This window comes from Microcaecilia unicolor, chromosome 3, assembly GCF_901765095.1.
Source record: "Microcaecilia unicolor chromosome 3, aMicUni1.1, whole genome shotgun sequence".
NCBI classification, from domain to species: Eukaryota; Metazoa; Chordata; class Amphibia; order Gymnophiona; family Siphonopidae; genus Microcaecilia; species Microcaecilia unicolor.
Window position 1 is genome coordinate 9257908 of NC_044033.1, and position 16406 is coordinate 9274313.

General features: G+C 43.2%; 2 protein-coding genes across 5 annotated transcripts in view; one reads left to right on the plus strand and one right to left on the minus strand.

The window, feature by feature from the left end:
* Window positions 1-1274, minus strand: part of AARS2 (alanyl-tRNA synthetase 2, mitochondrial) — a 74264-nt gene extending 72990 nt beyond the window's left edge. For both annotated transcript variants that reach the window (XM_030195759.1, XM_030195758.1), the window contains exon 1: window positions 1054-1274. In XM_030195759.1, coding sequence (XP_030051619.1) covers window positions 1054-1269 — 216 coding nt within the window. In that variant the 5' untranslated portion in view covers window positions 1270-1274. The remainder of the gene's footprint in view (window positions 1-1053) is intronic.
* A 611-nt stretch (window positions 1275-1885) lies between these two features.
* RNF8 (ring finger protein 8) overlaps window positions 1886-16406 on the plus strand; it is a 46250-nt gene continuing 31729 nt past the window's right edge. Inside the window, exons 1-3 of one of the 3 annotated variants that reach the window (XM_030195763.1) lie at window positions 1886-2198; window positions 6753-6881; window positions 13785-14528. In XM_030195763.1, the coding sequence (XP_030051623.1) occupies window positions 2091-2198; window positions 6753-6881; window positions 13785-14528 (981 nt within the window). In that variant the 5' untranslated portion in view covers window positions 1886-2090. The remainder of the gene's footprint in view (window positions 2199-6752; window positions 6882-13784; window positions 14529-16406) is intronic. The other 2 variants (XM_030195761.1, XM_030195762.1) reach the window with 2 other exon arrangements.

Below are 16406 nucleotides of genomic sequence, written 5' to 3' on the forward strand. Positions count from 1 at the left end.
TCCCTTTTCCCTATGTGTCCTTCTGTTTGTCTTACCCTTATCCTTATTGGTCCTGTCTGTCCTAATTTAAATTGTAAGCTCTTTTGAGCAGGGACTGTCTTTTGTTCATGTTCATTTGTGAAGCGCTGTATACGACTGGTAGCGCTATAGAAATGATTTATAATAGTAGTAGTGACAGTCAAAGAGGATGGGGGTGGATAGGTGAGAGACCGGGAGATATGCATGGGAACATCAAAGCATTTCAGTGACAACCTAATCCGCTCCTGGGAACTCTGCTCACTGGGTAAATCTCTCTTATCTGCACCCGTCTCCTCCACTGCTAACTCCAGACTCCGTTCCTTTTATCTTGCTGCACCATGTGCCTGGAACAGACTTCCTGAGCCGGTACGTCAAGCTCCATCTCTGGCCGTCTTCAAATCTAAGTTAAAAGCCCACCTTTTTGATGCTGCTTTTAACTCCTAACCCTTATTCACTTGTTCAGAACCCTTATTTTATCATCCTCACTTTAATATTCCCTTATCTCTTGTTTGTTCTGTCTGTCCTAATTAGAAATGATAAGTACCACTACTTATCACTTCTATAGCGCTACAAGGCATACGCAGCACTGTACACCATACATGAAAAGACAGTCCCTGCTCAAAGAGCTCACAATCTAAATAAGACAGAACAACTAAAACAGAGCAGTACAACTTTATGGTTTATAATAGGCTAGAAACCCAGATCTTTGTTAAGTCCTGTGTGGTGGGTGTCAAAAATCATTCTAGCTCAAATGTCAAAATAACTATACAGACAAGCTAGGGGAGACTGGTTTCCAATTGTTTTCTGTGGGTTTGATGCCTTTCCTTTTCAGTAGTGGTCTAAGGTGAGTTATATTCTTGTACAGACTACACTTTAACCAATAGGGTGTGATCCAGTCTTGGGTTCACTCCACAGGGACTTGTAGTGCTGAATCCTCAGTTCTGTTCTGCCAGAAAAGCAAGACCACAAACCCCTGCAGGCAGTGTGGCTGGATGAACCCTGTCAGGCTAATCCGGAGTCAGCGTGTAAGGCTACCTGGTTCATGCCGGCGTTGACAAAGAGCAGGCTGGGGTCTCCCCGCGGCCGCACGGAGGAGGAGGGCAGGCGCAAGTGCCCTCCGCTACGCTCGAAAAAACGCAGGAAGGTCTCTCGGACCTGGGCAGACAACAGCCGGCGGACTCCGCGCTGAACAAACACTTGAGCCACGCAAAGTTTCCGCGACCCCAGGCACACCGTTATGGCCACCGCCATCTTCGGACTGGCAACAACGCGAGGACTTCCGGTCCTGGAAGTGACGACAGAGGACAGCAGAGAGGAGCATAGAGACGAGAGCGCCGGAGAGAGAGTCACAGAGGCCCATTGCTCCGCCCCTTTCCCTCTTTGTTTCTCAAGAGCTGGGCGGGGTTTGGTCCTGAGCGCCGCCATCTTCGGACTGGCAACGACTTCCGTTCTGGTTCTGGAAGTGACGAAGGACAGCAGAGAGGAGCATAGAGACAGTCACAGAGGCCCATCGCTCCGCCCCTTTCCCTCTGTGTTTCTCAGGAGCTGGGCGGGGTTTGGTCCTGAGCGCCGCCATCTTCGGACTGGCAACAACGCGACGACTTCCGTTCTGGTTCTGGAAGTGACGAAGGACAGCAGAGAGGAGCATAGAGACGAGGGCGCCGGAGAGAGAGAGAGTCACAGTGGCCTATTGCTCCGCCCCTTTCCCTCTTTGTTTCCCAGGAGCTGGGCGGGGTTTGGGCCTGAGCGCAGCCATCTTCGGACTGGCAACAACGCGACGACTTCCGGTCCTGGAAGTGACGCGAGAGGAGTATAGAGACGAAGGCGCCGAGGAGAGAGAGTCACAGAGGCCCATCGCTCCGCCCCTTTCCCTCTGTGTTTCTCAGTAGCTGGGCGGGGTTTGGTCCTGACTGAGCGCGGGCTCTGCTCTGCGTGCCGCAATGGATTGGTTAGGTCTGGAAAGGTTGCGGGAGGCTGTGGAGTCAGGCGATTGCTTTGGGCTGAATGAAGAAGACTAACCACCACGGCGTCGGCGGAGGGAGAACAGGAGGCCCGGCCGGCCTGGGCCTGAAATGCGAGTGAGGCCCGGGTTGGGGATGGCTGCAGCCAGCGGCAAATGTTGGTGCCTTCGGCGCCTGGGGCTGAGCCGTGAGTGGCTGCTGTTGGAGAACAACACGGAGGTGAGAGGCTCGGGGAGGATTTTCTTCGTCCGTTTAGTGTCACTTAGGATCGCCTTTAGGCGGGGTTTCTTTGTAATAGTGCGCAGTATCTACGTCCTGGTGGTTTGGCTTCCTGGCTGTTTTCATTTCTACCTCGCCAAGTTAACCCATTCCTGGAGGGAGCCTTTTTGTTTTAAACTCGCATCCCAAAGCAGTGTGGGACTTGTAGTCCATGATTCTATCCATTGACCTCAGTGCTGCAGGTCCCATAATGCACCAGGATGAGGTTGGCAGAAATCCAGGACCGGCCAAACAGTCTCCCTCCTGGAATGGGTTAACTTGGCAGCTCTGTATAAGTAACGCCAGTCCCGATCTGAGTTGCTGCAGACGTTTGTTTCATTTCTATGCCTGTGTTACCAGGTCTTCATAACTTGAAATATCTTTTGTATTGTGTGTGTTTTTACAGGTGGCCTAGAAATCGGATCAGACCAATGGTCCATATAGCCCAGTGTTCTGCTTCCAACATTGGCCACGTACCTGACAGAAACCCAAATAGCAACAGAATTCTATTCTACCAATCCCAGGGCAAGCAGTGGGACATTTCTAAAGCGCTACTAGGGTTACGCAGCGCAGTACAATTTAACATAGAAGGACAGTCCCTGCTCAAGGAGCTTACAATCTAAAGGACAAATGTACAGTCAGTCAAATAGACTTTTTCTCCAGGAACTTGTCCAAAACATTTTTTTTCAACCCAGATCTGCTAACTGTTGTTGCATTCTCCAGCAACGAGATCCAAAGCTTAACTATTCTTTGAGTGAAAAAATATTTCCTGTTTGTTTTAAAAGGTGTGGCTGTGCCATATGAACTGCTACAACATCACTTTGTATTTGTTTACACCGGAGTCTGTAACGCCTCTCCAGTACTATGTAAGCCACATTGAGCCTACAAATATGTGGGATATAAATTAACAAATAAAAGTATTTCCATGTAATTTAATTGTCTCATGGATCTTTCTACTTTTTGAAAGACTGAAAAATTGATTCACTTATACCCGTTCTACACCACTCAGGATTTTATAGACCTCAATCATATTCTCCCCCCACCCCAAGCAGTCTGTTTTCTAAGTTGAAGAGTCCTAACCTCTTTAGCCTTTCCTCAGATGAGAGGAGTTCTATCTCCTTAATCATTTTGGTCGCCCCTTTTTGAAACTTTTCTAATTCTGCTATATCTTTTTTTGAGATATTGTGATCAGAATTGCACACAAAACTCAAGGTGAAGTTGAACTATGGAGGAATACAGAGACAATATAATATATTGTTAAAAATTTTCTATTCCTTTTCTAATAATTCTTAACGTCTGCTTCTTTGGCCACTGTTGCACACTGAGTAGAAGATTGTACTGGAAGAGTTGGACAGATCTTTTGCTGTCAGGTTTGTGCTGTTAAGTTTGCAGTTATTTTTATTGGAAACCTCAGTAAGGTTGATCTAGCAGGACCTGTTACTCCTGATTCCTTGCCGGTTTCTACCAATCACAGCTTTGTTGTGTGTGGGGGGAGGGGGGTTGAAACTTGGTACATTTTCGTTCAAAAGTAGAACAAAGAATATCTAAACATATAACAACCCCCCCCCCCCCCCCACCCCTTTTACAAAACCACTTTGAATGGGCTGTGTCGGATTGCCGTGCAACTTTTTAAACAGGGTGCTTAATATGAAAAGTAGACTTTGAGCAATTCTACACATTTTAAGTACATGGGTTTCGTAGTAAAATAAACAGTAGATGACAACAGTTGGTACTGTCTGCCTAAGTGTATTCTCAATTTATTAGGCTTTATTAAACGCCTTTTTGAAGGAATTCACTCAAGGTGGTGTACAGTAAGAATAGATCAGACATGAGCAATAGGCAATTACAGCAGTCAAAATCGAATAATACAAAGTATGGCATAGTATACTACTTACAATGTCAACACAATACGTACCAGAACATTTTAATTGAAGGGTAAAGCAAAGATGGAACGTATAGATAGGTAAGAGAGTAAGAAGAGTTAGAAAGTAATGTGACTAAAGAAAGTTGCACATGTTTGAGTGACGAGCATATAAATTACTGTAATTAACAGCAGCTCATTCCTCCTTTTCCTAGGTCTTTTATGCAACTTCCTAGACCTTGCTCCTTCCCTGTTGTATTCTAAACATCCTTAACTTCTGTTAGTGCTTACTTAAACCACCTCTGTTGGTAGGCTGTGGAATAAAAAATCTTACTACCCAATCTTCCTTAATATTAAAGCAAAATGTTTTCTTTCTAAAGGTTTTCATTTTGGATGGAAAAGACTGTATGTCGTAATTTGAAATAGTGAAACTCACAGGGAGATGCTCAAAGGTTACCATACTCTGTGTTTCATGTAGACTGGTTTTAACCAAAAGTCTTTGAATAGCAAATAAGTCACCGTGGGAGTGTTCAAGGAATACTCAGCGTGTAGTGTTAGCTCTCTGGGCCTGATAAGTCACAAATCTTGTGAATGGTAGCATAATGCCCATTTATAATGGCCATCAATTCCGACATTAAGCAGAGATAGTCCAATATGCACAGCAACACTTTCATATCTGGCATTGTTGGCTTGTTCCACACCGCTGTTAAAGCCATGTGAGCAGCCATGAACAAATGGATAGCCAGTCTGGGTTGTGATGAAGCAAGCAATGTTCCACTCTCAGTAGGTACTGAATCCCCAATATCTGTTGCACCAAATCAAAAGCAGCCCCCCCAATAGGTCTTGACAATGGGGCAGGTCCACCTAATGTAACAAATAAATAAGGGTCATTCCATGCCAAATGGTCTAAACCTTCCCACCATCATGTCTCCAATTTTGTTCAAATTTTATCTGTTGCGCGAGTCAGGTGTTAAACGAAGTTTCCTAAAATTTGAGGTCTCTAACTGCAATAGTTGCAGATCTAGTCCCCCTTTTCTGAAAGGTTGTCAGTCCATGAGCACGCGACATTGACCAAAATGCCATTTTTGGGGTCTAATAAAATCCAAACACATTTATAAGAATGGCTAAAAAATTCAAATCCTGTACAATTTTTGATGCTAATTCCGATGAAATACATTTTAACGTTATGGATGCAAAATTCAGTAAAACAAGTTGACAAAGTGTGCATCAAAATTGGTCGCGACTCATCTGAACATATTTGGACCAATATTCAGACCGCAACAACTTCCATGCAAAGAAAGATACGGACTTGAAATTTTGAACAAGCATTATGCTTGTGCTGGACATACTACTGCCAGATTTGCAACTAACCAGCATCTATAACCGCCCTGCAGGATCTCTTCAAAGTTGGCACTGTCAGCGCAAATGGTAAAATGTACCAAAGTTCAAAGCCAATTATTAAAAAAGAGTCTGCCTGAATCAGCTTGTGAACAGTATCATCTGAGAGAGAAAATTGTGCTCTACAACACTGATATGTTTTGTTTTGCAATGCCACCATTAAGTAGCCATTTACTCAGGTCAAAGTATATTTAGTATGCTTGATGCGCTAATTTTTTTCATTTCTACTACTACTACTTATCATTTCTAAAGCGCTACTAGATGTCTTAATAGTCGCTTAAAAGTATTGATATAATTATTTATTCATTCGTATTTTATTCGTTAATTGTCCAATTGTTTATTGTGCGCTGTTATGGTGGATTGGAAACGTTTGTGAAACGTCAGTTGAACAGAAAGATGCTTTCATAAGCTTTATGCATCCTCATGGTCCCACTACTTCATTTTATTGGCCGGTAAGATGCGATGCTGGATCCCAGAACAACTTATCATTGCTGTTATTCCAGCTCCATCGGTGACAACATCTGGTCGGCAATATAGTTTACCTGAAACCATTTTCTTGCAGATCAATGATACTTAATCATTCTGAAAGCAACTGAAGAAGGCAGGCTTGGGATCCTGCAGTAAAGAAACCCACAATCAGGCTTGGGATCCTGCAGTAAAGAAACCCACAATCAGGCTTGGGATCCTGCAGTAAAGACACCCACCCGTGGCTGTTACTGCATGGCTATCGGGCGTGGCCCCTATGGGATGGGGATGCTGGTTTCAATGTGATAACCCGTAATGGCTCAGCGATCATGGACCAACACACTACATCGCGCACACAAAATATAACGTACTTTGACCTGAGTAAATGGCTACAATTTGGGTTTGTGCCAGGTACTTGTGACCTGGCTTGGCCACTGGAAAACATACTGGGCTAGATGGACCATTGGTCTGACCCAGAATGGCTACTCTTATGTTCTTATGTCTTTGTGGATAAAAAGAATTGGGGATATTGGCACCTGCATTTGGACAGTCAGTTGAAAATTGAAAATCACTTCTATATTCCCAGCTTTTTCTATTGCATTTGTAATATCTAAATTATCTTTTTAATCTTTTTCTGCCTAGATTTGAAATATGTGGTGTGTGGTTCTGTGCCGTGGGTTATGTGTGTATGTTGTGTAGAGTTGTTAGGCAGAATGCTACACTCCCAGCAGAGGATGGGACTGCATTTTATTTAACATAACACTGCTGACAATTTTTTTTTCTGTCCTTAGGTGACCATAGGCCGGGGATTTGGTGTAACTTACCAGCTGATATCAAAACTATGTCCTCTCATGATTTCTCGCTACCATTGCACCTTCAAGCAGAATGCAGAGGGCCAGTGGACCATCATGGATAACCAGGTATAACAGATGCTTGTTGCAGTATCTCCTACCTATACAGAATAATTGACTCTCTATTGTGTAACCAGTTTAAATCATTCTAGCTTTTACCCCAGAAAATTTGTAAGCTAAATTTGGAAAAAGAGCTTAGAAATAGAAATGATGATGTGTCCATTTTTGTTTTCATCTCCCTGTCCTCTACACTGTTATCTGTATAGTTACCGGATTGGCGACTGCCTTTACGGTTTGATGTTAGCTGCATTGAGCCTGCAAATTGGTGGGAAAATGTGGGGTACAAATGTGTTAAATTATTCTAAGACAAATTCAGCATTTTCAAAGAAGGATCGAGCCTTGTTGGTGGCATGAATGCTTCATAGCTGTGGGATTATCCCCTTTGTACCAATAACCACTAATTTAATGTTTTCATTGGGATTGGAATCTACAGTGTATTACCAGTAGGAGCAAAGGAGCTTTCCCATCTTTGTGCATCTGTCCTTTTTTGGGACAGCTAAACATCTTCCTTACATGGCAAATTTCATCTCACTAGTCACCATTACTCATTTGCAGTTGGTGCATTGGGTAGAGAAGAGAGAGCTGAAGTATCAAGTTGTAAGAGACAGCTTAGAACTGGAAGACCTGTGTGAGGATAGGAGTGCCACTAAAGGACTAGTCTCTGCATTATATAGATGTTTGCAGGATAATAGTCCCCAGCAGGTGGAGCATAGGCAAAGGTGGGAGCAGTGGCTGAGTTGCCAGTGTACTATTAAGCATTGTATACCCATGGCAATTCTGCACTACTCTGGCAGAAGTAACACAATTCCCCTTCTGTGTAAAATTCTACACAGGGACCTGGGAGGCATCATGTGGTGTGTGTCCCCCCCCCCCCCCCCCCCGCCATGCATTAGCTGAACTTAGCCTCTCTTTCCCCTAACCTCTGTAGAGCACCCCCCTCTCCTGCCTGACCCCCGCCACAAGCTGTTTCAGATATTTTTCCTTACCACGGAGCCTAATCTAAATGCAGCAAATAAATAAATAAATTTTGTTAACAAAAGGATGAGGAGGAAAGCGGCTTCACATCGGGCTACATCTTCCCCTCCTGCACATGAGCCTGAGTGAAGTCTTTAAACTGAGAGGTGCTATGATGTGCTCTATGATTCAGATACTTCAGTCAAGCTCATGTGCAGGGGGAGAGGATGCAGCCTGACGTGCAGCCACTTCCTCCTTCTCCATTGTTAAACTTCACTGATCTGGTGGGATTAATGGAAAGAAAATTAGAAGGTAAAGTCTAAATTCTCCTTGTTTTCAAAATTGTTCAACTTGTAAATACTTAAAAATTTTCAAAACGTGTGTGCAGGGATAACGTTGGTAATATTTTTCCTTTCTCCACCCCCACCCTCTTCCTGTCTCATCTTTTCACCACATCCTGCCTCTATATTACTAAAGTTGTTTCTTTCTCTACCTGTTTTGTTTTGGGTTTTTTTCAGCTCTCCTAGTCTCTCCTTGTAAATGGCTTTTACTTGTGCATTTCCTGTAATGAGACCCTCAAAATTTGCACCTTGGTCCACAAAAGTATCTACGGCGTAGTCCCAGGATACATGACAGACCTCATAGATCCAACCAGAAACAGAATCGGATCATCACGATCTTACCTAAACTTACATTACCCAAATTGCAAAGGACTTAAATACAAAACAACTTACGCATCCAGCTTCTCCTACATAAGTGCACAACTATGGAATGGACTCCCAAAAGCTGTGAAAATAATCCATGACCATCTAAACTTCAGGAAATCACTAAAAACCTCCCTCTTCAGAAAGGCTTACCCCACTGATCCAACGTAAATCCCCGCACCCAGCAACACAACATAACCAATGATCGTACTGGACAATATACAATCTTCATTCCCTTAGACCCTCATGGGGCCTGGTACACACCTACCTCATTCGACCACAATATAACCTTGTATTTATTATCAACCGACTGGCGAACGCCTTTATGGTATTATGTAAGCCACATTGAGCCTGCAAATAGGTGGGAAAATGTGGGATACAAATGTAACATAAATAAATACAGGAATCTATCACTACAAGAGAATATAAACCAAGCATAGAGCAGTTCACTTTGTAATGGCTTTTGCACTTCTGAGAAATCATAGAAAGTAACCTGCCCTGCTTGGCAGGTAAAATCCTCAATAGACTTGATGGATTGTTGCTCTTTTTCTGCCATCATTTACTGTGTTAGTGTGTAACAGCCTTCTTATAGGTCCATAAAGGTTTCAGCTTGTAAAAGAGCTTGACTAAGGAGCTGGATACTCCTTTGGGCAAATTTTGGGTGAAGGGATTTTGTTAACACCTGATGGCAGTGAAGTTTGTGGAATTGGGAGACAAATAGCAGTGGAGCTTGTGTTTGGGGATTTGGCTTCTGGCTTCTATTAGGAACAGTAAGTGTAGGGTGGCTAATGCTTTGACATTTTTTTTTTTTTTTTGTTACATTTGTACCCTGCGCTTTCCCACTCATGGCAGGCTCAATGCGGCTTACATGGGGCAATGGAGGGTTAAGTGACTTGCCCAGAGTCACAAGGAGCTGCCTGTGCCTGAAGTGGAAATTGAACTCAGTTCCTCAGTTCCCCACCACCACCCTAACCACTAGGCCACTCCTCCACTGTTGCTACTATTTGAGATTCTACATGGAATGTTGCTATTCCACTAGTCGGCCCTTGCAGATCACCAATGTGGCCGCGCAGGCTTCTCCATGGAATGTTGCTAGTGGAATAGCAACATTCCATGTAGAATCTCCAATAGTAGCAACATTCCATGTAGAATCTCCAATAGTAGCAACATTCCATGTAGAATCTCCAATAGTATCTATTTTATTTTTGTTACATTTGTACCCTGCGCTTTCCCACTCATGGCAGGCTCAATGCGGCTTACATGGGGCAATGGAGGGTTAAGTGACTTGCCCAGTGTCACAAGGAGCTGCCTGTGCTGGGAATCGAACTCAGTTCCTCAGTTCCCCAGGACCAAAGTCCACCACCCTAACCACTAGGCCACTCCTCCACTTTTACGGTTGGCAATGTGAACAGGTACAGACTGATAGTTTGAAAGTAGGGCTTGTGAATGTAAGCTCAGTAAGAAACAAAATGTTTTTCATTTATATGTTAGCAGTGGAAAAATTTGTTTGTGCCTGAATCCTGGTTGATCAATTCGCAGGTTTTAGTGGCGAAACAATGTTTGGCTGAATACTCCTGGGAGTGGGTTTCTAGGAGTTATAAATGGTGGCAGAAGGGGGAGTTGTGGTGGTTTATAGGAGATGTTTTCACTTTACGTGGTTTTCTGAGTATTCTTCGGAGTTTGATGATTGTGAATGCATTTTTCATGGTTTGTGTAGTATATTCACCAGGGGTGGTGGTGGTATCTGTTCTTTAATAGATTTTCTGTTGTCTTTGTCAGTGGATGAGAACATAATAGCCATACTGGGTCAGACCAATGGTCCATCTAGCCCAGTATCCTGTTTCCAGCAGTGGCCAATCCAGATCACAAGTACCTGGCAGAAACCCAGTTAGTAGCACCATTCCATGCTACTAATCCCAGGGCAAATTTAAATCCCTCATCCCTGCACCATCGTCTCAACCGTGCATTGACTTTAGAACTATGCCTGCCTCTTGGGTCCTGTGTGTGGAACAGGTAGCAACTCTGAAAATGATACCCTGGAGGATCTGGTCTTCAGCTTTCTACCTAAGAGCCTAAATTTGGCTTCCAGGACCTCCCTCCCACATTTTCCTATGTCATTGGTACCCACATGTACCAAGACAGCCTTCTCCTCCCCAACTTTATCTAAAATCCTAAGTGACACATGAGGTCTGCCATATTCACACAGGCTGTCCTCACGTCCACCAGCCACCCAGCTGTCTACATGCCTAATGATGGAATCATCAACTACAACAGCTGTCCTAACTCTTCCTGCCTGAGCAAGAGTTCTTGGAAGACCTATCCTTGGTGTGAGAGGATATCGCGTCCCCTGGTGGGCAGGCCCTGGCTACAGGAGTACTTCCTATTTCATCATGGTGATGCTCTCCTTTTAGGAGACCTCCCTCCTTCAAGACAACACAGGGGCTGTCAGATTGGAGGTGGGACTTCACTGTATTGACCCTGTAGATCTCCTCTATGTACCTCTCTGTCTTTCTCACTCCTCCAAGTCTGCTACTCTAGCCTCAAGAGAGTGGAGTTGTTCCTCTGAGTGCTAGGAGCTCTTTGCATCAGGCACAAACATAGAACCTCTCAACAACTAGGAGATAATCATACATGACACTCCATGCAAAAGACTGGATTGTACCTCTTGCTGCTGGACTGCTATCTGCATCTTAGTATTATTGAGCAGTTTAATAATTTGAAGGTACTAAGGATATTAGACTAATATAAAAGAGCCTTTAGAGATATATATTGTGTTTATTTAGTGTTTGCTTCTTAGAAAGTAATGAAATGTAATTAAAACTCTAAGAAGATTCCTTTCTTGTTATACTAATTAGAATAACTGACTATAAATGAAGAGTTATGCTAGGGGGTGGGCAGCAGTTAGGGAGGGTGGGTGGGAATGAAGAATGAACTAGGCCCTGCTGTGCCTTCTAGAGGCTATCTGTTAATGTTGACTGGCAAAATATTCAAGTTTTTAGAGAAAAGGGTTTTAAACTATAGGGAAAAGAAACTAAGCTGTTCTGCAAACTCAAGTTAACAATCTAAACTCGGGTTTCCTTCTGACTATTAGTTCTGCTGTACACTGATGCTATGGTAAACTCTAGAATAGTCCCTTAACTGCTAGCCTATGTAACTGTAATAGAGACTTTAAATGCTAAACAAAGAAAACCCTATTCCTTAAACTGCCTTTGTTAAATAAGTAAAGTAACTTTAAAAATAAAGACACAGATAACTTTTTAACTCTAAATCTACCTTTCCCAAAATTTAAAAGCAATTGTCCAGAAAATAACTTGCCAGTGAAGATTTGTCCTACTCTGGACGTCCTCAGTTTTGTGTGTTGGGTGATTTTAATATCCGCCTGGATCCAGACTTGTTGGGAGGAGTAGATCATGTTTTATTGACTGCGCTTGCTGCATGTGCTTTAGGTGTTGTGTGGACTGTCACATGGATTTGATTTGATTGTTTTTTTTTAATCATCGCAGTTGAAAGTGGAGGTATTTCAGTCACTGAAGGTTACGGAGGTTGGGTGGTCAGATCCTTATAGTTTATGGTTGAGTATGGTGGGGCATTTTCTGTTCAGAAGCATCAGATGGGGTCAGTGGGTTCACATTTTGAGAGTGGCAGGATGCCCAAATTGGGATGTGTTGAATCCTTTACAGTGAATGAGGTAATGAATAGGTGGCATGCACCTTTGACAGAGGCATTGGATTTGTGGTTGGTCATGCAGATTGTGTCATATCCATGGAGATCAGGTCCTTTGTTACTTTGCATCGTGAGTTACAGGGGGGGCTGAAAGAGTGTGGAGAACATACGAGATTAGATTGGTGGAATATTTGGGGATTTGCGAGCAGGTGCAGAATGAATATTATTGGACCAATAGAGCTAGGGAACGGTTTAAGACCGTGAAGTATTTGACTACTGATGTAAAAATCGGAATGTGGGGGATCTAAATTTTTTTGGTGAACATTTGATAGGAAAAGATGGATGGATTGCAGCAGAGATTGGGGAGGTTATTGGGGAAGAGGATAAGATGCTGCAGGAATTCCAGTTAATAGCGGAGTTGGAGGCTGCTGTGGTTGTTCACGGTTTGCTTCTGATGAGCAGTTCAGGATCCTTGTTCCTTTGTGGTTGATAGAGGTATGTTGAGAATAATGAAACCAATGCTTTCTCGCTATGACTTCAGGATTGTTGTGCAGTGTTTGGTGTTAACAAAGCTAGGCTATTACAGAGCACTGTATTTAGGCCTTTTGGCTTTAAGGTACCAGGCTTTAAAGGTTCTGCAGAACTCAATGAGTCTGGTGTTACTAAGTTTGTTCATGTGACCCCCAATTTTGAGACAGTTAACACCAGGTTTTCTACTACTAACAACATTTATATAGCGCTACCAGACACACGCAGCACTGAACATTTGACATAGAGAGACAGTCCCTGCTCAAAGAGCTTACAATCTAGGTAAAACAGACAGACAAGACATTACGGGCAAGGAAATTACAGGGTAAAAAGGAACAGGGGAGGAGGAGGGCAAATGAGTAGCCGTTAGGAGCCAAAGGCAGTAGTGAAAAGGTGAGCCTTCAGCACAGATTTGAAGACAAGTAGAGATGGAGCTAGACGTTTTCTGTGCTATGACTCCCTGGTATTTCTCCCAGGTATTGAAAATTTATCGTCCAGGACACACCTTGAGATCAGGAAGTACTAAACAGTTGGATACTTCAGGGTTGCGCAGTGTGCAATATACAGAAACCAGATTGGCTGCTTTTTTGATAGCCAGTCCACTGTTGTGGAATCATTTGCCAGGGTAATTCTGTATGAGAATTGGAAGCACTTTAAGAGGCATCTGAAGACACCATTTATTTCTTCTTGCTTTTCCTTGTGGCTAAGCAAAATGAGCAGTACTAATTCTTGGTATACAGCAGTGTATATAATTTTTGGATTGATTTTTATGAATGTTTTGCTGAAATAAATCATGTAGATAATTACAGTAGGCCCATTATCATGGCAGTATCTTTCTCCCATTACTAACACATTTTTTTCTTTTGGTCCGTAGTCCTCATATACAGTGTTTTTTGGATGCTTGTGTAATAGCGTTTGGTTTCAGAGTTGGTTATAGCTCTCAGTTTTCCGTGAACTCATATTTTACAGCTAAGAAGTTCACCCTCCATTTTTTTTTCCCTGTTTGGACTTATTTTCTATGTTTGCTTGTAAACTCAGAGCACTCTTTCTCTCCCTTTACCAGAGTCTAAATGGAGTATGGCTGAACATGGAGCGACTAGAGCCTTTCAAAGAATACCCTGTCGTGGAGGGGGATTTCATTCAGCTGGGTGTGCCATTGGAAGACTCTGAGAAAGCAGAGTACGAGTATGAACTGACTCTTAAAGAACTGGAGGTGATCAAGCCATTTCTGAGTGAACAGTCATCAGACAAGGCAAAGGGCCCAAGATCAAAACGGAAATTCAATGTGGAAGATGCAGATGCATCTGGAGCTGAGGGTCCCTCCTATTCCAAATCCAAAGTGCATCGCTTGTCCTCGGACAATGTGCAGGCCAACAAGCCTTCAAGCAGGGCACAACTGGCCAAACAAGCAACAGAGAGAATGGATCCTAAGCTGTCTTCTCCGGGGCCAAGCAGGGAGAGGATAGTCTCTGAGAGCTGCACCCAGGATTGCAGGGAACTTGTGTCTGGCTCAGAAAGCCAAGTACTGCCCGGCCAGGCACAGTCTCGTAGCACAGAGGAGCTGAGCAAAATGCGCGAGACCATGCTGGAGATTAAGAGACTGAATCAACAGGTACAGGAGAAGCAGACGGCAATCCTGAGCATAAGGCAGCAAAGCAGAAAGAGAAGCCAGGTGACAGCCCTAGAGCAGGAACTACAGAAACTCCAAGAGCAGCTGCGGGCAGAACAAGAGGGGCAATTGCAGCGGGTGAAGCAGCTAGAGAAGACTTTCCACAATGAGGAAGAGGAGCAGCAGCAGCAGGAAGAGGTAAGCAAAGGCTTTCTTAAGTACAGGGCCTGGGGAATTGGTCAGTGCCTAGAATGCTGCTTTCATGCCTTACGTGAGTAATGTTTTTTTATCTAGGGATGGATAGACCCATGAAGACCCCCTCTAATAGGCTGCCAAACCAGCCATCTACCAGAGAGGTCCCCTTGAAGGCTGTCTAAGATATGGTTGCGCTTATCTGACTCGCTCCTAATGTCCATGGACATATGTGTATTCATTTTAACCATTTTATCTCTAGATATTTCATAGAAAGGAGTGAGAGGAAAAGTTATAAGGATAATTACCTTTATTATAGCTTACCACAATAATACAAAGGGATCAGGAATACAGGCAGATGGGTGGACAGTCGGACAGCACTTCGTGTAGCAAGTCAAAAGGTCTTCTGACATGCCCTAAATCCTCCTGCCTTATATACCCTTTTAACTCCATTCTAAGTAAAGGGGCCCATAAGCTACAGTGTTAAACTTGTTTATCCCAAACTAGCTAACCACAATCTTGCTTAATTGGAAAGTTGACACCCCCTTTTTCTCAATCATTTCCTTACCTGGCATGACGCATTTGTTTCTCAACTTGTTTTTCTAACTTAGATTAGAGAAAATTACATTTTGTAGCTGATATTAAAGTTTCCATTTTGTGTTCATATTTTAAATCTTCCATTTTGTTTTCATATTCCTTGACCTAACTTTCCAGTTCAGGCCATTCTGGTCTTAGTCTAGGCCTAAAAACTAAGCCATGCTTTTCCAGCAAGCTTCTAGTTATGTCAACCATCAGATTTCTGACTTGGCCTATGTCCCTAGTAGCCTGAGCTCTATGGCTCTGCCCTCCACCATTCCAGTGTGGGTCTCTGGCTATATTATATCTTATCATTCCCCACTTCACCCCATCAGATGGGGTGACACTAAGCTCGTCGAGCTTGTCATCATCCATTCCAGAAGGTGGCAAGCCATCAAACGAGAGGGCGTGTTTTGGTCTTAGGAATTATCGGTACAAAATAGGAAACTTCAATCTCAAGTGTTGATATATCTTCCGGTGCGTATGGAATTCCCTTTTCATTACCCTTTGGGCCTCAATCATGATGTCACCCCTCTTGAGACTTGCTCAAACCTGTGGTAAGGAATACTTTATGGATGAGCAAGACCTATCTACCAAAATCCATCTGGCATATCCCATTGATTAAGCAAACATAATTTCATGTATAAGTATCAACCTGAACTGATTGTACATATTTCCGCGGGTTATATTCAGTATTATTTTGTAAATAATAGTGATCTCAAATAGTTGCAGGTCTTTCTATGACTTCTATTTCTGATGCACAGTGGTTTAACCAGTGCATGGGAAGATAAGAAAGAGAACTTAGGAGAACTTACACTAAGAAGGGCCATACATAAGCGTTGACATAGGCGTAATGACTGGGGAGCATGGAGTTTTCCTTTATATGAGCACAAGCGCACCCCTGGGTTTTATATATTCCTTACCATTACCCCACTTGGAGCTTGGTCAAACCTGCAGCGAGACATGCAACTAAGTAAGCCTGTACCAAAGTTAAATAATGGCATAACTGACTAATATTAACGGGGTTTACACCCACATTGTGATATCGTGGCCAATATTATTTATTTATTTTTATTTTATTGCATTTGTATCCCACATTTTCCCACCTTTTTGCGGGCTCAGTGTGGCTTACAATAAGTTGTGAGTGATAGAAATACAGTTTGTTACTACTCGGTTATGGATTACATAGTGAGGAGTTAAGCGAGACAAACTCAAGAGTATCAGTAAGGAATATAACAATGGAAAAGAGCAGTGTAACATTGGGGGAACAACGTGTAATTAGACTCTGGAATTCGTTGCCGGAGAACG